We start from the raw sequence: 25,424 nt of genomic DNA, 5'->3' as shown, positions 1-25,424 counted from the left end.
TGTCCCACTGCTGGACACGGGCCTTCTCTACTACTGTAAGGGATTGGGCCTAGAAGTCCACCACGCTGGCCTAGTGCGAGTTGGTAGACTTCACACACCATCAAAATTCCTCTAGAGAATTTCTCAGATATAAAGTTTTCCTCACGATGTTTTCTTTTACAGTTAAAGCAAGCGGTAATTCACAAAATATACACCCTTATTTTTTTTGAAAAGTCAGTATCGTGTTTCCTTGGGATTTGAACCTCCGGACATTCGTCGCGACAGACCATTCCACACCCACCTAGGTTATCGCTGCTTGAACCAACCAATTAAAATGTTCGTCGATAAATAAATTAAAATTTTATGGCTTTAGAGATACAGACCTAACTTCCACTCTCATATGGATCAGTCATGTTCTGTATCTACCTACCTAAACGTAGGCGAATGACATTTCTAATTAGATTTCATTTGGATTCTTATGCTATGCAAAAATTATATTCGCAAATCGCAATTTAATAATACATACCTACATACAATTATTTCAGTGTCTGGTCATTATTAAAAAGCAAATAAAACATGACTCAACATCTTCCTAACAAAAGTGTTATTGGGTGTAAAATAAATCAATTTGCCGCGGTTCTGCTTGTGTGATAGAATTTATGCAGAGTTCTAAGATTATAATATAGAGAAAACATTGGGAAGATTGTCAAAAAAAAATTGCGCTTATGTGTTAGTTACCCAATCTATCGTGAAATTGCAAAACATCAAGGTAAAATACTCCATATTTTTTCCATATCATGGTTTGCGCATATTTTTAATGCGAATATTACTATATTTTCTGTAAGTATATTATTTTTGTATTAATATCTAAGGACGTTGAGACATCTTCTCATATTATGGACATTTCAAATAAGACAGCGACTTATTACCAATTGGTAATAAGTTTTGAAGCAAAAATTTGGATTTTATGTCCGTTTTATCTATTTGGGTATACGCCGCATAAGTAGACTTGCCCCGGTTCCCGGGATAAACTTAAAAGTAGCTTAGGAGCCTATGCACTCGTCTGCTCCCATATATAGGTCCGAATGTGTGCGTAAAACTAAATGTACATCGATAATTTTAGGAGACCAATGGGCACTTTCTTTTAACCGTGCATCCTAGTCCATTTAAAGAATCATTAATCATACTAGCTGAACTGAAAGTATTATTATTACTGATCTACGTATGTCACTTTTTGCCAAACCTGTTCTGGCCAATTATGCAACAAACATCCATACTTTCAAAATTATTTTATATTACACGTCTCATCTGTTAGATGAGACGTCTCCTGTGAAAGTTTATATAATTTTTACTTTATGTCATGTAAGAATAAAGGTCTTTTTTATTTACAGCTAATATAATTTGACACTAATAATGACATTGCCAGGATACACGAATGTATTCCATTCTACACATTTAATTTTAAAACCATATAATTTTATTATCTAGATATTATATAAAAAAAATATTTATTAATTACTTTGTTATAAAACTTATATATATTTTATCATATTTCAATTAAAAAAAAATAAGTAATAGTTGATAAAACATTATAGATAACGTATTTTACATTTCATTTCACGCACGTCGGTGGGTAACTCAAAAGTTCCACATAAGCGATATTCTGCTGACAACACCGCCTAATACGTGGCCCTGCAGTTCTGTGTGATTTGTGTGTCTTGTTTATATTTTTTAGTGCGTTATTTCGTGAAAATTTCTCACATAAGCCGTAAGTACAAAAAGTAAACATGTTATATTTCATATCAAATGAAATACAAGAACAACGGGACTCCATAATCTCCCAAAATCTAATTAAACATTTTAGCAGGCAGCTGTCAAATCTTCGACTCCAATATTTAGTGACTTTTTGCCTTTATTACTTTTTATTTCTCAATTACACAATCAATATAACATAACCAAAACGTCCACTGATAAATTACACGCCATTCTTTTGCTAAAATCGTATAAATTTCCCATTGAAATGTCTATACTTTGCCCAAATTCGGTATGTGATACATGTTATTAAAATTTCTTTTTCGCCTGATATTTACTTAATTACGTGATAGTACGCGTCGACTGTCGAATATTTGACGTAAAAGTTTTAAGTAAGTAAGAAATGCGGGATAATTTTATTGTATGTAGACACGTATTTGCTTGTAGTTTGTTATCACTGTGTGACATACTTTGCGCGTTCATCCTCAATGCATCTTTACAGTAAGTTGAATTGTTTAATGGTCTTTATAACTTGTATAATAAGAGATAGTTTTTAAACACATTGCTGAAGCTTCCGTATGAAAAAGAATGGAATTATTTGAAAATAAATTAGGCGGTTATTATTTAAAGAATATCATTTAATTTGTGATTTCTTAAAGCATCTGTATACGAAACATAGTGACTAATGATTTATATTTACAGTTTGACAATATTTTAAACATGAATTAAATAATATATTTTGCAATATGTTGAAGCTTGTTAATACAAATACAAGAATAAAAAAAAATCAAGTTGGTACAAAATGTGAAAGCTTAGTTAGTAACAGAATAGATTGTCAAGACAAAGATCCATTGGTTCAAACCTGCGACACATACTACTGACTTTTTGAAGTTATGAGTGTATTGTTAATCAGTTATCATTCACTATAACGGTGAAGGAAAACTTTATAAGGAAAAATACATATCCGAGAATTCTCATTAGATTTTTGATGGTACTTGAAGTCTGTCAGGCTCTGGGCTAAAGTCTTAATGTTTTAAATAATGCAGCAGGTTGATGCTTAGCAGTAGGCAGTATATAATATGGAGGTTATATAGGCTATTATATTTTATCATTATTCAAAAATAGCAATAATCAAGTTATTGAACAATGTGAAATAAAAGTCTTATTTATAATATTTTGGTTTTGCTTTCAAAAACTTTTCCTCTGAAGTGTTGAGGTGTAGTTCAAACATTCTCTAATATTAGTTATTGATAATGATTGATTACCTGTTTATTCAATACTGTGGACTTATGTACGATTTTCCAATGATTTTGTATATGCACTACTAGTATCCCACCAAGGCAATAGGTATTAGTTATAATTATGGAAATTATGTGAAAATAAGGGATATTTAATTGGTGAAGGGTTCATAAAACATTATTTTGTATGGAAGCTGCCTCAGCGGCATATCTGTATTGCTTGCTAAGTACCACATTGATCTGATGTCCCTACTTCAAATCACAAATCGGGAAGTCATAGTCAAGTTTTCTGATCTGTATCAGTTGGAGTTTGAAATTTTGCATCTAATGTGGCAATAGGCTTTTCCCTGTCACATGAGACAGAACACATGCCGTGAGGAGTGGCTGCTCTGGTTGCACCTCTGCCTAACCCTTCAGAGATAAAGGCATGATGTTTGTTACATTTGCTAAGAGAAGTTTTTGTGCTGATTCATCATAACTCTGGTGCTGCAGTGCACTTACTTCTGTAATGTTTATCCGAAGGCTATAACAGTTGGTATACATATCCCACGAACCAAATATACTCAGGCTTGTTGCCATTTATTGTATTTTAAATATAATAAGCAAAACTATTTTCTATTACCTTTCAACTGTAAAAAAAAAAGGATTTTATATTTGTAAAAAGTTGATATTAGTTTATTTTATTTTATTGAGGAAAAGCAAACCTTTATACATTAAATACTAAATAAGCACATACATAAAAATTTATAAACATACAACCTACTATGTTCTTCACGGCTATAAGCTAAGTATAATTATGGACACTAACAATACTTTGAGAATGATTGTTCACATTAACTACACAAATTTGTTCAGAAAAGCCTCATCTTTGTATTTATTATTGTTACAGGTGAACTGGCTTAATCAAGATGATGAATCCTCAATACCCGCCACCGGGTCAAAACAATAATGCGCCGAACAACCCCCTCTATCCCCCCACTTCTCAAGACTACAATGGGGTTAATGCTAACTACAGGCAATTATCGCCTACAGGCATGCAGGATCCCTTCAATGACATGAGCCAGAAGATGTCCAACATGGGTCTGAATGGGTCTCAACCCTCTTCGATACCGTCCTCCCAATTGCCTCCAGGGCAATATCCTCCAAATTATGGACCTGGACAAGTTCAGAAGCCCGGACCTCCAGGCCCAATGCCAGGCAGGCCACCAGTTAGTGGAGCACAGTATCCTCCAATGGGTCAAAACCCACCCTCATCGACGCCAGGACCCGTGCCGACATCACTTCCTCAGGGCTTCGATATGATGAATCAGCAACGGCCACCAAGTGTACAGCCTAGTCAAGGAACGCCTCCAATGAGTCAAGCGCAAGGTCCACCAGGCCATATGCCACCTGGGCATGGGCAGATGCCTCCGGGGCCTGGGCAAATGCCTCATGTACCGGGACAGATGCCACCAGTACCGGGTCAAATACCACCTGGACCTGGGCAAATGCCGCCAGGGCCAGGACAAATGCCACCAGGGCCAGGACAAATGCCTCCAGGGCCAGGACAAATGCCGCCAGGACCAGGGCAAATGCCGCCAGGACCAGGGCAAATGCCACCAGGACCAGGGCAGATTCCAGCAAATTCACAAGCAGGTCTTCCACCACAACCTGGAATGATGGGCAGGCAGGGCATGCCCCCACCACCACCAGCTCAATCAAAGCCAGGAATGCCTCCACAGCCTATGGGAGGTCCACCCCAACCTGGACCACCCGGTATGCCGCCACAGAGTATGTCGCAAGGTGGTATGCCTGCACAACCAGGCATGATGTCACAGCCTGGACTACCGCCACAGTCAAGAGCTAGTCAATTACCGGGACCACCTGGACAGCTACCAGGTCATCAAGGATTGCCACCACAACCAGGTCAAATGCATGGGCCTGGCTATCCACCTCAGCCAGGCATGCCACCGCAACCTGGTCCTGGACAGCAGCCCTTGCAACGATCTGGATTTCCCCCGCAGCCGGGACCGCCTGGGCAGCCGCCGCAACAGGGACCTCCGCAACCCGGAATGATGCCACCTGGACAACCGGGACTACCTCCTCAGCCTGGCCAACCCGGTATTCCACCACATGCTCAGTCAGGACCTGGACAACCTGGTCTACCGCCAGCAAGGCAAGGACAGCCCGGGTTACCGCCTCAACCCGGTATGCCCCCGCAGCCTGGAGGACCTGGCATGCCAGGTCTCCCACCCCAGCCTGGTCCGCCAGGTCCGCCCGGCCAGCAGTTCCAGCAGATGCCAGGTTTACCGCACATGCCGCCACCTCTATCTCAGAGACAATTCCCTGGTGCACCACCAGTCAGTCAGCCAGGATTTGGTCAACCACCTGGCCCACCTGCCAGTGCTCCATATCCTGGTAAGTGTTGCTTTAGTAATAGCTACATATTTTAGCCATTAAATGAGTAATATTTTTAATGTATCTCTAGATTCAAAAAGTTGTTATACCTTATAATGTTGGTCTATGTGTATCTTTTTTTTTACCTTCTTGATTAAAAAGATTTTATTGAAATTAATTGTCAACATGTTACTGGTATACAAGTACAAGGTGAATACACTGATGAATATCTAACAAAATTCGTAAAGTACATAAATTATGAGATAGAATTTAAATTTACTTATTGACAGATTCTAAAAGAACTCTCGAGACAGCTTCGCGAGCAATAGCTAGCGATAGGCAGAGTAATGGTAAAGATACTAAATCAGGGTTTTTGAAATTCCACTACTTATCTTTTCTTATATGGCCAATATTTATATAATATCTTCCACCAAACCAGTAATAAACTTAACACGAAAGACTACTATTAACAATTTTATTATATTTTTTTTTTATAATGATTTATTACATATGTTCATATGAATTTAAGACATTGAAAAATCTATTATCGTATTTTACCGCGGATTTTTATATTATAATTTTCTCCCGGCGTTGCGACGTTGGAAGGATCTGCATGTAGGCTGCAAAGTTTTCGAAACGTATGGAGAAAATAATAATAATAACGATAAAGTCCATGAATAATTTATTGTAATCTTTTTAATTCACCTCATACAGGTATGCCACCAAACCAGCCCCATCAAACTCAGCCGCTGCCAGGCCAGGGAATGTTCCCTGGCCAGCAACCGTCAGGGTACCCGCCGCAGTACCAGCCTCCGTACCCTGGACAACAGCCGCCGTATCCTGGACAGCAGTATCAACCGCAGCCGCCGACCAAGCAGCTTGACCCGGATCAGATGCCTAGTCCGGTACGGTTTTATTGCCTTTATATGCATATAATTTTTAAGTAATTAATATATAATTATTACATTAGTACATATATATTTAATCTTATCTTTCATAATTTTATATTAATTTATTCATTTAGTAATGTCAAAATTTGTAGATTTTATTGAGATTTTTTTACCAATGTGTCTGTGTTCTACCTTCATTTTAACTGTAACCCTGTATACAAAAGTAATAAAAAAAGAAACACATATCATTCTTTGAGTTATATTAACTACCTTCATTTTAAGTATACACAAAAGTAATAAAAAAATGTATTGTTTATAGATTCAAGCTATCTTAGAAGACCAGCAGAACCGCAGCGGCGTGTTCGTGACGAACGACAAGGGCCTCGTGCCGCCGCTCGTCACCACCAACTTCGTCGTCGACGATAAAGGGAACGCAAGTGAGTGGATTTACTCATTGGACGAGGGAATAAGATGACTTGATATGGAGTACATGTTGGAATTAATGGAAGATTTAATTGTGCTTTAACTATTTGTCTTAGGAGTAATATTTCAATGAGATAAAATTTATCCCATCAAATAAACCATAACCTGACTGAATATAAAAGTGAGACAAATTGATAACTATACATAATATTGTCATTCTTAATTTGTTTGTGTTCTACTCTATCTTAATGTATTATTCATATTAGTAAAAAAAAACATAATTCCAATTTGATAGTTGGAAATCTCGACGTGATTGTTACTGTACCGTCGGCAAAAAAGTCTGTTGCCGTATTTTTGTACTGACGGCAAACAAATCTATTGGCCAGGATTTAATTAATTTTCTAAAAACAATACTAAATATTTCATGCTGTGAATAACTTCCAGAAGATTGAAAAATCAGTTAGCACAAATGGTTACAGGTGTTGTTATACATTTCCAGGTCCCAGGTACATAAGAAGTTCCATGTACTCGGTGCCGGTTACCGCCGATCTTCTGAAGCAGACCTCGATGCCTTTCGCTTTAGTCGTAAGTACTTCTTTTTTGTCGTGGTATAATTAAATTATAGCATCAGGGGGTGGGCTACGTAAGATATATCGGACCTCGCAGCACCCCTTCCCGTTCGACACCCAATTTGTGAAGCACAAGTAAAAATTAATATTGTAACTTAGTAAAAATTATACATACATTTGGAAAAAAAAAGAAAAAACATCCTACGTCATCTGCATCTCATCACTAGGACTACAGGATGAAGTAGATAAACAAATTCATTTTTTTTTGTAGAACATGAGTATATATGCAAGGTAGACATTGTTCAAATATAAATATAAATTGTCCTATAATGTTTTAATGTGCGGCGTACAAATTATAATCCGTAAGAAGTAAAAGATACAATATTTATGCAGACTTTATTTAAAAATCATAATAAACTTTCAATAACAAATAAAAAAAAGTTAAAGGATGGAGCATATCATCTATATTGTGTTGTGTACATGATCGTTTCTAAACATTACAACCGAATTTTAATTTCCCAGATCTCTCCCATGGCGGAGACAGTGGGAGCGGAGCAGGAGCCCCCGCTGCTGGACTTCGCGGCGCTGACGGGCTCCCCCGCCATGGGCCCGGTGCGCTGCTGCCGCTGCAAGGCCTACATGTGCCCCTACATGAAGTTCATCGACGCCGGACGACATTTCAAGTGCGCCTTCTGCAAGGCCACTACTGAAGGTATAATAATATCAGCCCTGTATTATACACTGTCCCACTGTTGGGCGCGATCCTCCTCTACTACTGAGAGGAATTAGGCCTTAGTCCACCACGCTGGCCTAGTGCGGATTGGTAGACTTCACACACCTTTGAAAATTTCTATAGAGAATTTCTCAAGTATGCAGGTTTCCTCTCAATGTTTTCGTTCACCGTTAAGCAAGCGATAATTCACAAAGAATACACACATAATTGTTTAGAAAAGTCAGAGGTGTGTGCCCTTGGGATTTGAACCTGCGGACATTCGTCTCGGCAGTCCGTTCCACAACCAACTAGGCTATCGTCGCTTTTTTTTTATTTTATTTATTTCGTCTACTGAAGGTATTGTTTATTATTTTGGTATTATTGGTAAAATTATATCAAGTTATCCCAAAGCAGTGGCGAAGCGTCCATACAATCCGATGACTATCGGCTTCACTCTTAGGTTTATTTATTTGTGTGTTTTATGTTAAATTGGCCGCTATATGTTTAAGCCAATTTTTTTTGCCACGGGTTACCTTTGTAAAAATTTCACTCTACGCCACTGCTCCAAACACCAAAATTGATGATTGCTCTCATATTTTGAGTGTTTATTGGTCACTACTATATACCTCCTCGGTTATATATTGCCTCATATGGGCTATAGATCATCCTGGCCTTGAATTTGCCTACCACGTCAATTGGTGGACGGACAATTAATATTTCCAACTCCTCCCTATCTTTCTATTTGAATAATTTCGTTGCGGGATAATGACATAGTAGTTTTCCCTGAGACTCGCCGAGCTTCACTGCTCGGTGTCATAAAATGCGTGCCACTGCTGATCCTGGCTTACAGGAGTTGTAGTGGTGGGTGTGAGGGCGGGAAAGTCTCTACCACGTCAGGCAACACATAGTAAGTTTCCATACAAAATTGACTGGATCCCCAAAATCGGTTGACATGCTTACGGTCAGTCTATAACCAAAACAACGTATATCACGTCCCATAATCCAAAATCTTTCCGCAACATGAATATGCAAGTGTTTTGAGCAGACCCCCTATTGGAGTAGGATAGGGTCGGGTGGAAGTTGAAGACTCTGAACTTGATGGCTGGTTTGTCATCATGTTCGCGGTCAGTCAGCTACCTTAATTTCTGTAGACATGGTGAAGTGGCCGTTATGCAGATTTGCTACAGCGTCGGCTGGCATAGGTCCAACAGGGAATACTAGCAATTCCGGTGTGGGTAAAATGAGTGTTTACACCGCCATCTCGTCAACATCACTGGAATTGCAAGATTAATATTGACAAGAAAATAATGCTCAATAATCACACTAGATGGCGACAGACGATTCTGACTTGCGATAGCAGAATTTGAACGGTGCGCAGTATATACAGCTGTCAAGTAATCATCTCTCGTCAGCCGACATTCTATTAGACTTCATTCCACTTACTATTAGGTGCAGTACAGTCACTTTGCGGTATTAAAAAAAAGTAATCTTACCCCTGATTGTATGTGTAACAAATGTTTGTTCCCAGTGCCGATGGAGTACACGCAGTACGTGACGAGCATGCAGCAGTACGGGCGCGTGCCGGCGGAGATGGCGCTCGGCACGTACGAGATCGTCGCCACTAAAGAGTACTGTAGGGTGTGTTGCCATTTACTATATTAATAATAATAATAATAATATCGGTCCTGTATTATACACTTGCCCACTGCTGGCCACGAGGTTCTTACTACTGAGAGGGATTAGGCCTTGGTCCACCTCGCTGGCCTAGCGCGGATTGGTAGACTTCACACACCTTCGAAATTCCTATAGAGAACTTCTCAGATGTGCAGGTTTCCTCACGATGTTTTCCTTCACCGTTAAAGCAGGCGATAATATACACACAGCTAACTGAATTCGGACTAAAGCCTTGTAATCAAATAACAAATTAAAATTTCATACTTAGCATAACACCTCATGGATCCCTACAATTCTTACTGCTTACTGTTACTGATGTAAATGTGAAAGGTTGGACGTTTGGATGTTTGTTAGAAGTAAACGCAGAAACAACTGAACGGATTTGGACAAAATATGGCACATAGGTAGGCCATGTCCAGAATTAACATAATGGTTACTTTTTATATCCGTAATTTGCTTCCATGGGGAATAATGGGATTGTTTAATCTGATTTTTCAAATAGACGGCGCTGACGTCTTACATATGACGTTATAAATCGCTAGTTTTAGGGACTTTGTACCGGCTCAGTCATTTGCTGGTGGTAAATATATTTTATATCCACCCGAGTAGCGACCGCACACAAGGTGCTAAGAACCGTCATAGTGGCCCACGTAAGTGTGTTACATTCCGGGATCAACTTGTGTATATCCGGTTCCAACAGGCCAGCATAATTGTCTCGACTGTCGAGGACTAATGATATGTCTTCAGTCGACATTCTATTGGACCCCTCTCCACTTACCATCAGGTGCATTGGAGGAATAAAAAAGATTTTCAAAGCGGATAAAACCGCGAGCAATACCTAACCCAGTCTAAAACTTGTTTGTATATCTTGTTGTCCTTTTTCCAGAACAACACACTGCCGAACCCGCCTGCGCTAGTATTCGTGATCGACGTGTCGTACAACTCCATCAAGAACGGCATGCTCAGCACCATATGCGAAAACATCATGGACGTTATAGAGGTACATTTAGACGCATTTAATACGGATTATCAAAACGCGCGTCTAAAATACTCAGTCTGCGCAAGCAACAAACACGTAACGTACGGTATCGCGTTTCAGACAATAAAAATTGCCACACGGAATACCATTCCACGCTAATTTCGTGAAGATAACGGAACACAGCCGTGTTACGAGTTTACACGGTCATAGAGAATAAATCCTTAGTGTCAACAATCTGACCTCTCTCTCTCTCTCACTCTCGCCTTGTGCGAATATTTGTACTTCAAAACTTGTAGTTTAACTCGTGAATTTCAAAGAGGCCGGCATTATTATGTCGACTTACGAGGGATAAACAATTCTATCTGCACCATCCCACTTACCATCAGGTGCGATGGGTCAAATTGTGATCGAAATATGTAAAGAACTACCTGCATCGGTGTTTCTCGAGTGACTTGTACTTACGAGGCTCAAAAAGAGTGCCCATCTCCGCTTGGCTATGTCTCTGGCATTGCTTTAGTTCATGGGCTGCGGATGCTGCTATACTATCAGGCGGACCGCTTGCTCGTTTACCTACTAAGGCAATAAAAAAAAAAATATGAATCGATATACCGTAGGGGAACCAAGTCAAATTTACGATCCACAAATATTCGTCTCAAGTGTGAGTGCAGTAGTCCCTCGTTATTATTAAGTTAGTATTGGTTCAGTGTGACTGAATAGTGTAATTATTTCCAGGCATTGCCAAAAGACGAGCAGACTGGCAAGAGCTGGACACGCGTCGGCTTCATCACTTACAGCTCCACAGTACACTTCTATAACATCAAGGTGATTATGTAACACATATCAGTTAGTACCTAAGGCTTGTTTATGTATAACAGTGAAAGAAATTACGCTAATGATATAAAATACCAGTGTATAAAAATATCGATATTTCCTTTCCAAATTCGATGTATCGAAATATCGATAATGATAAAAAGCAAATGGATGTATCGATAAAAGTTTACGATCAAATATAAAGTGGATAGTCCTCATATCGATGCATCAATTTGTCATGTAATGCCTAAAATTGTCTAGATAATATCGATAATAGCTTTATTGTTTCCTCAGGGTTCCCTAGCCCAGCCGCAGATGATGTCGGTGGGTGACGTGGGAGATATGTTTGTTCCCCTACTGGAAGGGTTCCTGGTATATCCTGAGGAGAGTGGTCCGGTGCTCCAGGCATTGCTGCAGCAGTTACCGGTCATGTTCAACGATAACAAGGAGACGGAGACCATACTGCTACCTGCTGTGCAGGTAAGACTTGCTTATGCTGTAGTTTTGAACTCCAACTCAGCTGCAATACTAGTTACTTATAGGAAATTTTATTAATAACTGTTGAAGAAATATTGATTGCTGGGAGTATCAAATTGTCATAACTTTATCTTAGTTTCAATCAAAGAAGACTTTGACCATGAATCTTGAACTTCATCATTCTTATTAAACAAACGAAAGGCGATATTGTATTTATATGTGTAAAAATAGTCGTACTGTTCATGCAAACTCATTCATAGAGATAAAATTGGTTATATCCACTGATACATGAGTGCTACATACTAAATTCAAAATATGGCATTCCGAAAAATCATTGTGTTCAACTGAAATGAACTGCAATCCATTCAAACTGACTTTAGTATGGTCAATATTGACAGAAATAGTTTATATGGACGTTCGTGTCTATAGAATATATGTCAATGGTTATATCTTCTTTTTTACAAAGAAATACCTCAATAATATTCATGATTGCAGGCGGGTCTGGAAGCCTTGAAAGCGGCCGACACTTCAGGCCAGCTGTTCGTGTTCCACACCACCCTGCCCACCTACAACGCGCCAGGGAAACTCATCAACAGAGAGGACAGGAAACTATTGGGAACTGAGAAGGAGAAACAGATACTAAGTAAGTGTTTATATATCCTACTGTAAACAGGATTGGTAAAGTTTGTTACAACTAATTTGGCAACGATTGTACTCTAAAAGGTATTAGACTTAACTCATATTAATATGCTCTATACATCCAATTTATAAAAATATTTTATGACTGCTCCGGTGGTGTAGTTATATGACGGTATAACTGCAGTGATGAGGGTTTGAACTCCGACTCGGGCAAAGAATATTGGATTATTCTACTCAGTGTCAGCTGGAAACTAGAATTTGTGCCCGATATGGCGATAGGCCCGGAAAGTATGTGAATGTGTGCTTGCATGCGTGCGTGCGTGTGTGTTAGTGTTATTTTATGTGTATGGAGTAAATTTAATTTAAGATGGGGTACTACCACCATAAGTACATTATAAACTTCAATATACATTTTTGACGACAACGTTGACTCATTATCATCTTAGACTTATATTAATATTTGACTACATCGATAATACCGCATGTGGCACTCGCAGGTCCGCAAACGACAGCGTACAACGAGACGGGGCAGGCGTGCAGCGCGGCCGGCGTGGCGGTGGAGATGTTCGTCTGCAACAACGCGTACGTCGACGCCGCCACCATCGGACAGCTGCCGCGGCTCACCGGCGGCCAGCTCCACAAGTACACCTACTTCACCGTGAGTACACCAACAGCCATAAGTTGCTCGTTAGTGTAGTGTAGTTTAATATTTGGCCTCAAACTAGCCGGCATGGTGTCGATTCGTGAGGGGCAATCATCTCTCGTTAGTCGATGGTTTTTTTTTATCCATTTGGATCCATGGTCACATTTGCTAGGATCGAAGGTCACGTCAGTCAGTTCGCTTAGATCCATGGTGAAACGTATACTGACATCTGCTATGGTCAGTAAAATTCGAGAAGCTTGTGTAGACGGAATTTGAGAGTATCGCAAGTATGGATGGAGACTAATTAGCAGACTTGCGAACTGTCTCGCATTATCAATAACCAACTTTAGCCAGACCTGTCTATTAAAGTCGTATATCGTGATAAACATAAACAAATTTTAACACTAGAATTAATTTAATAAAATGCACTTTTCGTTTGTATAAGGTTCTTTTATTCTGTAAATATTTTTTTGTCAATTTGGCGATTTTTGAAGAACGCTGTCAAGACATTTACCCCAATTTTATGGATGTTTTATTTTATCCCACGCTATGTCAGGCGGAGACGGACGGCGCGCGACTGCTGTGGGACGTGCGGCGCGCCGCCACGCGCAACACCGCACACGACGCCGTCATGCGCGTGCGCACGTCCACTGGTGTACGGCCAACTGACTTCTTCGGACACTTCTTCATGTCCAACACCACGGACGTCGAACTTGCCGCCGTTGGTATGTATCACTTACATACTTGATGTTATAGATACGTCACTAATGGCCAGTCTTGAATAAAGTGCCAAATCAAAGAAGATTTTAAAAAACATATATCACAAATGAACAGTATTTTATTTAATATAAATTTCACTATACTTTGATAAATATTGTATTATTATTCACAGACGCGGACAAGGCGATAGGTATCGAGGTGAAACACGACGACAAATTAACCGCCGAGGACGGCGTCTATATCCAAGCGGCGTTGCTGTACACGCACCGCTCGGGCCAGCGGCGCCTGCGCGTCATCAACCTGTCGCTGTCGCTGGCGCAGCAGCTCGCCGACGTCTACCGCTCCATGGAGCTGGACACCACCATCAACTTCCTTACTAAACAAGGTGAGACTTTAATATCAAGATGAAAGAAAGGGTTGAGTTAGTTTTTATTTTCGTAATATTGGTATAACCGTTAAAAATTGAACCCATTCGAATATTATGATGATGTCATATTAAAAAAAACTGACGAATAATATTTTGACTCTCACTGACTGGCACATAGAGGGAAAATAGTCTAATTTGACAGCTGACAGTAAAAAAATTGTTTTTGTTTTGTAGTTTAACGAGTAATAATAATAAATAATAATATCAGCCCTGTATTATATACTTGCCCACTGCTAAGCATGGGCCTCCTCTACTACTGAGAGGGATTAGGCCTTAGTCCACCACGCTGCACACGCACATACCTTCGAAATTCCTATAGAGAACTGCTCAGATGTGCAGGTTTCCTCACGATGTTCTCCTTCACCGTTAAAGCGAACTATAAATTCACAAAAGAATACACACATAATTTTAGAAAAATCAGAGGTGTGTGCCCTTGGGATTTGAGCTTGCGGACATTCGTCTTGGCAGTCCGTTCCACACCCAACTAGGCTATCGCCGCTTAACGGGTGTTTATATGGAAATGTTGGCACATTCTTTGGTAACGCAGGGAGTTAGACAAGACTTTAGACGTGGTGTTTAGTATCAGACACGTGTTGAAGCCGTGTGTACCGTGTGCCCGCAGCGGTGTGGGCGCTGCGCGAGGCGGCGCCGCGCGCGGTGCGCGAGGCCCTGTCGGCGCGGTGCGCGCGCTCGCTGGCCGCCTACCGCCGCCACTGCGCCTCGCCCTCGCCCGCCGGCCAGCTCGTGCTGCCCGAGTCCATGAAGCTGCTGCCGCTCTACACCAACTGCCTGCTGCGCTCCGACGCCGTCGCCGGCGGTCCGTACCCTACACAACTACTACTTCTGTTACTAAATTTATATAATGTCAAATATGGTTTGTAGATCTATAAATGTATTTTCATCCAATAAACGTCTATTGCGATATTGGGGTAAATTTACAACGAAAATCTTATCAATTGTATTCATTACTTGAAATAAATTATATTGATTTAAAAATTAGTAAATGATAGGCTATCGCACGATGGGGTAAACATTAATACTTGTCACAAATTGGGGTAACATCACCACATCTTTTTCATTTCCCCTTACATACTCCACCAATTATATAGCAAGGTTTAGATTAACAAGAAAATTTGCAGTTGTCTTGCACAAGCTATTTATATATTAAACCGTCACAACAAGCGACTTAGTGCAAATTTTTAAGCTTGCAGGTCTTACACCAAATGAGTTGCAAGTGCATAAAGTTATTAAAATATTGTCGCTAACATAAACGCATCTGAAAGTTTCTACACAATCAATTTCTGTTAACACTTGCTAGTCTAAACTTAGATTATCAGTATATTTGTTATCAATCAAATAACATATCAATCCATATAAATTATATTTTGATACTTCAAAATGATTCTTTTTAAAATTATTTTCATATCTGTAATACTTCTTATAGGACTATATAAGTAATACTGTTATTTTTATTATTCTTTTTTTTTTGGTTCTTTTTAATATCGATATTTGTATACTCAAATGTGGAGGCTAGTTATTAGCAACTTAATTATACATTGATGTGACTTAATTTAATGTTATTAGTCTGTAAGCCTTCCTAAAAAATAAAAAAAAAAAATACTAACCGGCTAATACTGATCCCTAGGTCCAGACATAACGTGCGACGACCGTTCGTGTGCGATGTACCGCGCGCTCACGGCGGACGTGCCGCAGTCGGTGGTGCTGACGTACCCGCGCCTGCTGCCGCTGCACCCGCTGGCGGACGCGCCCGACGCCGCGCCCGCGCCGCTGCGGGCGTCGGTCGACAGGATGAATGATCATGGCGTGTATCTGCTAGGTAGGAGTTTGTTTATGACAAATGGTATATTACAGTTAGTTAGTCATTACGATTTACATTAGACTCCAACATGTGTGTCATTCTAAAATATAATTAATTGTAATCGTGATTATATAAGATATTAATTAAGTCGACACAATCATGTCGGCCAGTTCGGACCGGACATAGGTTATCTTGAACTGCGAACTTACTTGGTCTATTATAACAAATTTTACACTGTTTTCAGTAGTCGCTATCCGGGTGTAAATGTATCTTACCAATAGTATCTATTTCCTAACCTACAGAGAACGGAGTGCACATGCTCCTGTGGGTGGGCTCGGCGGCGCCTGCGCAGTTCACGGCGGATGTGTTCGGCGTGTCGTCGCCGCAGCAGCTGGACCCGCAGGTGTGCGAGCTGCCGGACCGACACAACGCCACGAGCCAGGCCGTGCGCGCCATACTGCACGACGCCAGAGAGAAGAGACGCTCTTGCATGAGGGTTAGTATATACTGGAATATACATACATACTATATTTCATTTATAATCCATTTATTATTATTTTTATCGAGCAATCCCAATCTTAATCTTCGATCCGATCCCAAGAAGCAACCAATCCAAATGTCATTTGTAAGCATGTCAAATAATCTTCATTTGAATTTTATATTTGTGCAATATTAAAAAAAAAAAAACAATTGGAATTGTTTATTGAAAACCGCGGTTACTCAGCTGTATTCTTGATCCTTGTTAGTGTATTTCACGTAGTAAAGGTCTTGGGTCGATTCCAGATCTCATATTAATCTTGTTTTTTGTGGCACGTTTTGTCCGTTTTAACTCACTGAGGTAGGATGATATTAAGCAGCTAACCAGCCGTTAAAACTGGCTAGTACTTTCTACAACCCGCTGTTACCACGCGTTTCGCCAACCCTTGATTAAAGTATGATATAGATAGATGTAAAATAACATCTATTTTAGATACAACATAGTATAAATAGCTTTAAATCTTGTCCTGAAAGAAACAAAGTATTTGTATTGAGGTCCCAGAATGCTAATTCCACTAAGAGCCGGTCTGAGGCCGTATGATTACAGTGGCATAAAGACTATATTATCGATGGGGTACGAAAATGGCCTTGTTATAGCTTATGACAAACTTACCGCTATATTTCTTCACTACCCCAAATATTTATTTTGTAATTTATATCTAACCCAACTCCTCAAAGGTATGGGTTTGAAGTGCTGTAAGTGCACGTAAGGTAGGACATATTTCCGTCCCAAATGAGGGGTGAAAGTTCGTCCTTTTTCTTCCTTTTTCAGTTATATTTTTATTGTAAATATGTGCATGGTAGACAATAACATGTAGTTGTATTTTTTGTTTGACAAAAGCATGGTTTTTTATATTTGTTAATTGAATATCTGTCGTACTAAGTTATGTATAAAGTCGAATATGCATCGAATTATAGTAAGCCGGTGCTTTAGCTGCAGTGTAATAAATTGTTTTTCAATGGGTTGACATTCTTTATAATAAAATGTCAAAATTGACACTGACATTGAGTGAGGTAAAAATAAAAGCGTGTTGTACTTATTTATGAGCTATAGTTTCTAGTTGTAAAGGCACAACATATATACAGCCAATTTGTTACTAAATAGAATGTCAGCCTGTATACTTTGCTTGAAAGCGTGCTTCAAGCTTAAAGTGGGCGATTATGCACAGCAAAATATATGAATTGATAATAAGAATGTCAAAATCTGTTTCCGACCATTATTAAGATTAATTTTAAAAAATATCAGAGCTCTTAAGCAAGTATATCTTGATACATTTATTAAAATTTTACCTATCTTTGCTTATTGTAGTTTGGTCATTGTTCTATAATAAAATAGTTAATAGCCTTTTTGCTCATTTATACACAAACCCTGTACTTTAGCACTTTGAAATTAGAAACATGCATAAATTTCTCCATACACTGTTATTAAAATAAACTGAATTATTAAGGGTAGTAAATTTAATAAATTCGCAATCGCTAACTTACTTTTTAAACCCTTTTTAAAAATTGCTTATCAAATCCCATAATTGATAAATTTATTTCACACAATCGATATACCAATATATAAAAATCACTCATTAATTCAATTTAATATAATCGATAAAAAAATATTTTTTAATTATCATCAATTTAATCGATATGATACAATCGATACACAATTCCATAATCGCCCATCGCCTGTCCCAGCTATCGGTAGTGCAACAGAATTCCAAGGAGGAGGCTTCGTTCCGCCGCTTGCTCGTGGAGGACCGCGGCTTCAGTGCCGGCGACTCCTACGTCGAGTACCTTATGGCGACGCACAAGAGCGTCCAGAAGATGATGTATGTCGACTAAAGGGGCTTGGGTGTTGGTGGCTTTGATTTGGGAGGGATTCTTTATTATTTTATTGTATGGGGTAAATTTATCGATTTCAATAAATGACCATATTCATCTGATCTTGAAAATGTAACTCAAAATAAGTAATATGAAAGCATGAGGTTTTTTTCTGTTTTGGTTCATTGGGTTGTTTTCTTTTTTTGTGGGGTAAAATCGATTTCAATGAACGCTCCCAAACTCTTTAATCCGATCTCGTGAATAAACTAATCGAATCCATTTATAAGCATGTTAACTTAGTTCTGATTGGTCTATTTTTACGATGGATTGAAAAAGAGCGGCTGGGATCGTTTTTTAAAATCGCAGGTTATTATGTCAATTTTTTGTATGATTGTACAAGACTGCTGTCTATGAGTATTTAAAAAACAAAGGAATCATTCATCAAGGATATCTGGAATATAAACAAAATATTGTTTTTTTTTTCATTAATCACTACCAGTATTACTAAAATCCATTTTTTAAACGGACACGGTTAAGTCGCCCCACCGCACCTAATGGTAAACAGAGTGGGGGTCAGATAGAGTGTCGACTGACGAGGGATGATTACCCCTCGGCAGAAAGCACAATATTCCGGCCTGTTTGAATATATAATATAATAATATCAGCCCTGTATTATATACTTCCCCACTGCTGAGCACGGGCCTCCTCTACTACTGAGAGGGATTAGGCCTTAGTCCACCACACTGGCCTAGTGCGGATTGGTAGACTTCACACACCTTCGAAATTCCTATAGAGAACTTCTCAGATGTGCAGGTTTCTTCACGATGTTTTCCTTCACCGTTAAAGCGAACGATAAATTCACAAAGAATACACACATGATTTTTTAGAAAAGTCAGAGGTGTGTGCCCTTGGGATTTGAACCTGCGGACATTCGTCTCGGCAGTCCGTTCTACACCCAACTAGGCTATCGCCGCTATTCGCCTGTTTGAATACAGATATATAAAGGTTGAGTCCGAAACATTCTCATGTGGGTCATTATGGCGAGTTTCAGACTTTGTGTGCGATGGTCGCTTTCCGGTCAGAAAAAAATATCGTAATACCATCTTTTTATAATCATATCATTTATATTTCATGAGAACTAATTAGTGTCGTACGATAAATATTTTCAATTATTTGCGTGAAATGTATTGATATCGTTAATTGAGAATTGAGGCAGCTTGTTTTCGGGTTTTACATTTCTTTATGAACGGGTAACAGTGGTTTATGCACATGTTTCTTGGGTTTGGGGTTTTCGGTGTTGCTTCTAACGCATTGCGGAGTTTTTTTATTTAGCATGTATATGGTTATTTTTTATAAAGTGCACAATTTTGCTTTTGCGTTTCTTTTTGTGTTGGTCTTTCTTTTTCTTTTGATTTAAACATATTATTTTCTTTTTATATTTTTATTGTTTATTTGTTTAAAATTAAAATTTATGTACTCAAAAATATTTCTTATAATAATATTAAAATATACAAATCTACTAATTTAAATTTATTAAGTATGTAAGTCTAAAAACTTGAACAAACACGCCTGAACAAAAATATATTCATCTAGATTTAATATATCCACATAATTAATGAAAAAAATCTTTTTTTTTTTTATCAAATTCAATCGAAAAAATATTTCTAGAGCACCATGTATATAAACTCTCTAATTCCAGCTAACAATAATGCGACAACACGACAAGCTGGAGACGGTGCTGCGCCACTTCCTGGTGGAGGACCGCGGCGTGGACGGCAGCCCCTCGTACGTGGACTACCTGTGCCACGTACACAAGGAGATCCGGCAGCTGCTCTAGCGGCGCCGCGGGGACGCGCTCGCCGGCGCCCGCGCCTACGGGAGGTCGTGAGTCGACATAACTGGTACACGATGAGTCCAATGTATAATACGGGTTTGCTGATTGAAATAAAAAAAAATCGAAATTGCATCGTAATGACCAGCGTCGACTAGGCTCGCTGGGCCTACTATAAAACTGCGTCCATTAGGAAAGCGTCGAATCACCACGTATACGATTCTGCGCATTTCAGTTCTACTCAAATCGACGCCACGCTTTACACTTACAATGATGTCAATATAACCATTTATTAATCGAAATGCAATACAAACTATTGTTTTTACTATTTGGTATAGGTACTTAGAAAATTGCGTTTTGTTACATCACTGTAATTCTAAAGAGATAATGTATATAGCGTAACAGATTTATGTTTTTGTATTGCATTGTTGTGAATAGGACGGTACCGCGTTCCAATTGTAAAATTTTATCGATATTTATAAAACATTACACGTGGTTTGTATTGGTACTTAGTATAGCTTATCATATACGAAGACAATTAGGTTGTAGAATCAATTCTACTTACCCCTCTGGCAATACATGCTTGAATTATTGAATTAAAGTAATGTGTACTTATAATGGCTATGAGATATCAATTTGACATTTTTTTATTTCAATCAGCAAATGTTACAACATCATGACAACATTAACATGATATCATTAGGTGATTTATCATCGGGACACAACCCCTTACGCTCCCTCCTACTCTCCACCATTTCATCCTACTAATACTGTAAATGTAAGTTTGTAAAAACGTTTTCAAGTAACGCAAACACTACAGAATGGATTTAATACATACAAACAGCGTCCCGATTTCACATATAGATTATAGACTATTTTTGATCCCAAAAACGTGCAGTGGTACTGTTTGAAAACGGACTTACTCGGTCAAAACCGCAAACAATAACTAGTATTATTATATAAATATAATATCAGTTCTATCGACTCACAATACTATTATGGACTCTGTGTAATGCGTAGTTTTATTGTAAATTTCGTATAGGGAAATGTATTTGTGAAAATTGTCAAATAAAGACGATACGTTAAGTGTAATCTATACTATTATATAAAGCTGAAGAGTTTGTTTGTTTGTTTGTTTGTTTGTTTGTTTGTTTGTTTGTTTGTTTGAACGCGCTAATCTCAGGAACTACCGGTCCTAACCGAAAAATTCTTTTTACGTTGGATAGCCCTTTGTTCGTGGAGTGCTATAGGCTATATATCATCACGCTATACCCAATAGGAGCGGGGCAGCAATGGCTAATCTCAGGAACTACCGGTCCAAACTGAAAAATTCTTTTTGCGTTGGATAGCCCTTTGTTCGTGGAGTGCTATAGGCTATATATCATCACGCTATACCCAATAGGAGCGGGGCAGTAATGGCTAATCTCAGGAACTACCGGTCCAAACTGAAAAATTCTTTTTGCGTTGGATAGCCCTTTGTTTGTGGAGTGCTATAGGCTATATATCATCACGCTATACCCAATAGGAGCAGGGCAGTAATGGCTAATCTCAGGAACTACCGGTCCAAACTGAAAAATTCTTTTTGCGTTGGATAGCCCTTTGTTCGTGGAGAGCTATAGGCTATATATCATCACGCTATATTCAATAGGAGCGGAGCAGCAATGGCTAATCTCAGGAACTACCGGTCCAAACTGAAAAATTCTTTTTGCGTTGGATAGCCCTTTGTTCGTGGAGTGCTATAGGCTATATATCATCACGCTATACCCAATAGGAGCGGGGCAGCAATGGCTAATCTCAGGAACTACCGGTCCAAACTGAAAAATTCTTTTTGCGTTGGATAGCCCTTTGTTCGTGGAGTGCTATAGGCTATATATCATCACGCTATACCCAATAGGAGCGGGGCAGTAATGGCTAATCTCAGGAACTACCGGTCCAAACTGAAAAATTCTTTTTGCGTTGGATAGCCCTTTGTTTGTGGAGTGCTATAGGCTATATATCATCACGCTATACCCAATAGGAGCAGGGCAGTAATGGCTAATCTCAGGAACTACCGGTCCAAACTGAAAAATTCTTTTTGCGTTGGATAGCCCTTTGTTCGTGGAGAGCTATAGGCTATATATCATCACGCTATATTCAATAGGAGCGGAGCAGTAATGGCTAATCTCAGGAACTACCGATTCGAACTGAAAAATATTTTTGTGTTGAATAGTCCTTTGTTTGTGGAGTGCTCAAAGTTATATATCATCACGCTATGACCAATAGGAGCGGAGCAGTAATGGCTAATCTCAGGAACTACCAGTTTGAACTAAAAAAATCGTTTTGTGTTGGATAGCCCTTTATTTGTGGGGTGCTATAGGCTGTATATCATCACGCTATATACCAATAGGAGCGGAGCAGTAATGAAATATGTTGCAAATACGGGGACAATTTATTAGTTTTGAGAGATTCCGTTGCGTGCGCTGCGTAAACGGTTAAAGTTATGCAACAATGATGTATGACGGGATTGTTCCTCTTAAAAAGTTATACAAAAATTTATTATAAAAACAAAGTCCCCCGCTACATCTGTCTGCCTGAACGTGTTAAACTCAAAAACTACCCAACGTATTAAGATGAACTTTGGTATGGAGACAGTTTGAAACCCTGGGAAGAACATAGGCTCCCGGGAAACTACTACTTTTATAATGGAAAACTTTAGCCTGAAAAACTTTATAACGCGGGCGGAGCCGCGAGCAAAAGCTAGTATTCAATAAATTTGTTACTGTAAGTGAGTTGGCAAAGTTGTGACCAGAGCCCGTGGCTCAAAATGGCCCTATGTGGGTCAAAATGGCCATATGTGGTCAAAATGGCCATATGTGGGTCAAAATGGCCATATGTGGGTCAAAATGGCCATATGTGGGTCAAAATGGCCCTATGTGGGTCAAAATGGGCCTATGTGGGTCAAATATGACAATTCGTTTGTACCTTGTTAGTGCGGGTTGCTTCAAATCGTGAATTAAAATATTCCTAATAAGCATTGTTGTTAGTGCTAAAACATTATTTGTAGATTTAGTGAAGAATGCTTCTTATGAATATTTGAACGTTAAGAGACGTTTTGAAGCAACTGTGTTTAAGTTGGCAGTTGGCAATACCAAAATGGGCATTCATAAGAGACTTAGAAGCTATTCCTTACGGCAATGAGGTAAATGTCCATCATCATGACAGTAATCGTGTTTTTTGGTTTCCTGTACTCGGTGTAAATGAATTTTCTACAGTATGGTACCACTTTACGATTTAAATATTGACCAAAATCACTCGCAAATCTGTTATAATGTTCACATTTTGCAAAATTGCCGTCACAATAATGCCTGAGTGAACGCCTTTGGCAAAACTAGAGAACAGTATCAATGAATTTACAGCTTATCTAGTTAGAATGTCGTCTGCCAACTTATATGAAGATTCTAGCATTCATTAGGCAACAATGTGCAATATACGCTCAACATGTAACTTTTGATCCCATATTAACTTACGTTATAAGGTAAATGTTTTGTGTTGCTCGCCATGTTGACCAACATATTGTTGTCTACTAAATACAAGTTATAATTCATCCCCTTTAGTTGTATGTTGTGTATGCAATAGATTAGTTTTTATGTTAGGAACAAACTCTTGGTTGGATCTTCATTATTTCAACTAAAATTCCAGCATTTTTAATTTTATTTAATAACATAAAATTTATATTTCAATTGTGTCAAATTGTAAATAAACTATACTGATATTATTTTACAAATGTTTGTTTTTTTTTTATTTTGGACACCTTCATAAATCCGACTATACATTATGCATTGTATTTACATAGAATATTAGTATGTTATGGTCTATCATACGTGATTATACGTCCACCTGAAAAATGTCTTCCTTGAACTGTTAGTCAATTCGACTAAGATTACAATATCACAAGGGTAAAATATTTTTGCAATGACGAACCACATTCCTTTTGTATAAAAGACGTTAATATACGTCATAGGTGTACAGCATTACGTGATTACACGTCAAAATTAAAAAAAATATATTGATAAAATATAGTTCTATTGGGTCAATGATATACTTGCCCACTCTCTTACAGGGCAAAATTGGAATTTAGTAATGAAACAGTCCGGAAAATCTTTTACTAGCGGAATCATTTTTTATGTCGTTGTATAGAGACTTTTATAATCGTCCAATATCCACTGAATATTTATTTACATTTTTGAAAAGAGCGATATCTATAATGTAGACCAGTAGGATATAGTATTTTCTACTTACGGATTCCTTACCAACAAAAGGCGTTAAAATTATCCCACTGAAGTACAGCGGAGCGTGACGAAGCAAGCAGGCCGGCATAACCGTGCCAACCGTCCAGGGACGTTTTATCTCTCGACGGTCGACATTTTTTGGGCATTTATTTACTTACTATGAAGTGCAGTGTGGCATCGGCCGGGGCCTCGAAAAAAAAAACTTGCATCAGTAAACGACTGTGGTTTGATTAATATAACTACTGAAACAGGTTGTATAAAATCTATATATTAAATAGAAACTTGTGAATTGTGTACAATAAATCAAAAAAATAAAAATCAACAAGATGTATGTATGTTCGTTAGAATTAAACACAGAAATCTGATTTAATTTGGCACAGCTAGACCATATCCTGGTTAACGTACAGACTTTTTATCCCGTTTCTTCGCTCCCATGAGATATAATATTTAATAAATAATATAACGATAGTCGGCGTTGTACACAGTTTTAGCGACTCTTGTAATGGGAAAAGCTTTTTATGCAGGTAAAGCCGCAAGCAATACCTAGGCATTCTAATCTAAATTAGAATACATTTGAATTTTTTTAACCGCGTATAAACTGTATAACAAGCATTAGTTCACGAAATTGATAAATGTTACTTTATTAATATCCATAAACTGTAAAAAATATAATTTCGTGAGTCAACGCTTCTACAAACACTAACGTATATAGGCGTTTGAAAGAACGGTCACAAAATGTATATGATTTTGTTTTTAAACTACACTTTTTAATTTAGTAAATTGACGACTGTATCCATTTTAGTATTAAGCTACGAAATAAATATTTTATATAAAGTAAATATCGTTTTA

At 38.6% G+C, this 25,424-nt stretch overlaps 1 protein-coding gene across 2 annotated transcripts; it reads left to right on the top strand.

Annotated features, from left to right (window-relative positions):
- The first annotated feature begins 1,640 nt into the window (after window positions 1–1,640).
- Window positions 1,641–20,966, top strand: LOC115453690 (protein transport protein Sec24D). 2 transcript variants are annotated; one of them, XM_037438800.1, is made up of 19 exons: window positions 1,641–1,747; window positions 3,859–5,366; window positions 6,060–6,250; window positions 6,555–6,672; window positions 7,158–7,243; window positions 7,750–7,939; window positions 9,468–9,577; window positions 10,500–10,613; window positions 11,325–11,414; window positions 11,697–11,882; window positions 12,375–12,522; window positions 13,016–13,176; window positions 13,718–13,886; window positions 14,054–14,266; window positions 14,931–15,125; window positions 15,954–16,145; window positions 16,430–16,623; window positions 18,351–18,484; window positions 20,176–20,407. In XM_037438800.1, exons 2-19 carry the CDS (start codon window positions 3,878–3,880, stop codon window positions 20,177–20,179), a joined length of 3,984 nt encoding a protein of 1,327 aa, XP_037294697.1. In that variant the 5' UTR covers window positions 1,641–1,747; window positions 3,859–3,877; the 3' UTR covers window positions 20,180–20,407. The 2 variants fall into 2 exon arrangements, with proteins under 2 accessions (XP_037294697.1, XP_037294695.1); XM_037438798.1 differs by lacking the exon at window positions 18,351–18,484 and having other exon boundaries at window positions 20,176–20,966.
- Window positions 20,967–25,424: the final 4,458 nt, after the last annotated feature.

This window comes from Manduca sexta, chromosome 3 (genome assembly GCF_014839805.1).
Source record: "Manduca sexta isolate Smith_Timp_Sample1 chromosome 3, JHU_Msex_v1.0, whole genome shotgun sequence".
NCBI classification, from domain to species: Eukaryota; Metazoa; Arthropoda; class Insecta; order Lepidoptera; family Sphingidae; genus Manduca; species Manduca sexta.
Note: the sequence above shows the minus strand (reverse complement) of the source record. Positions and strands in the feature narration are given on the sequence as shown.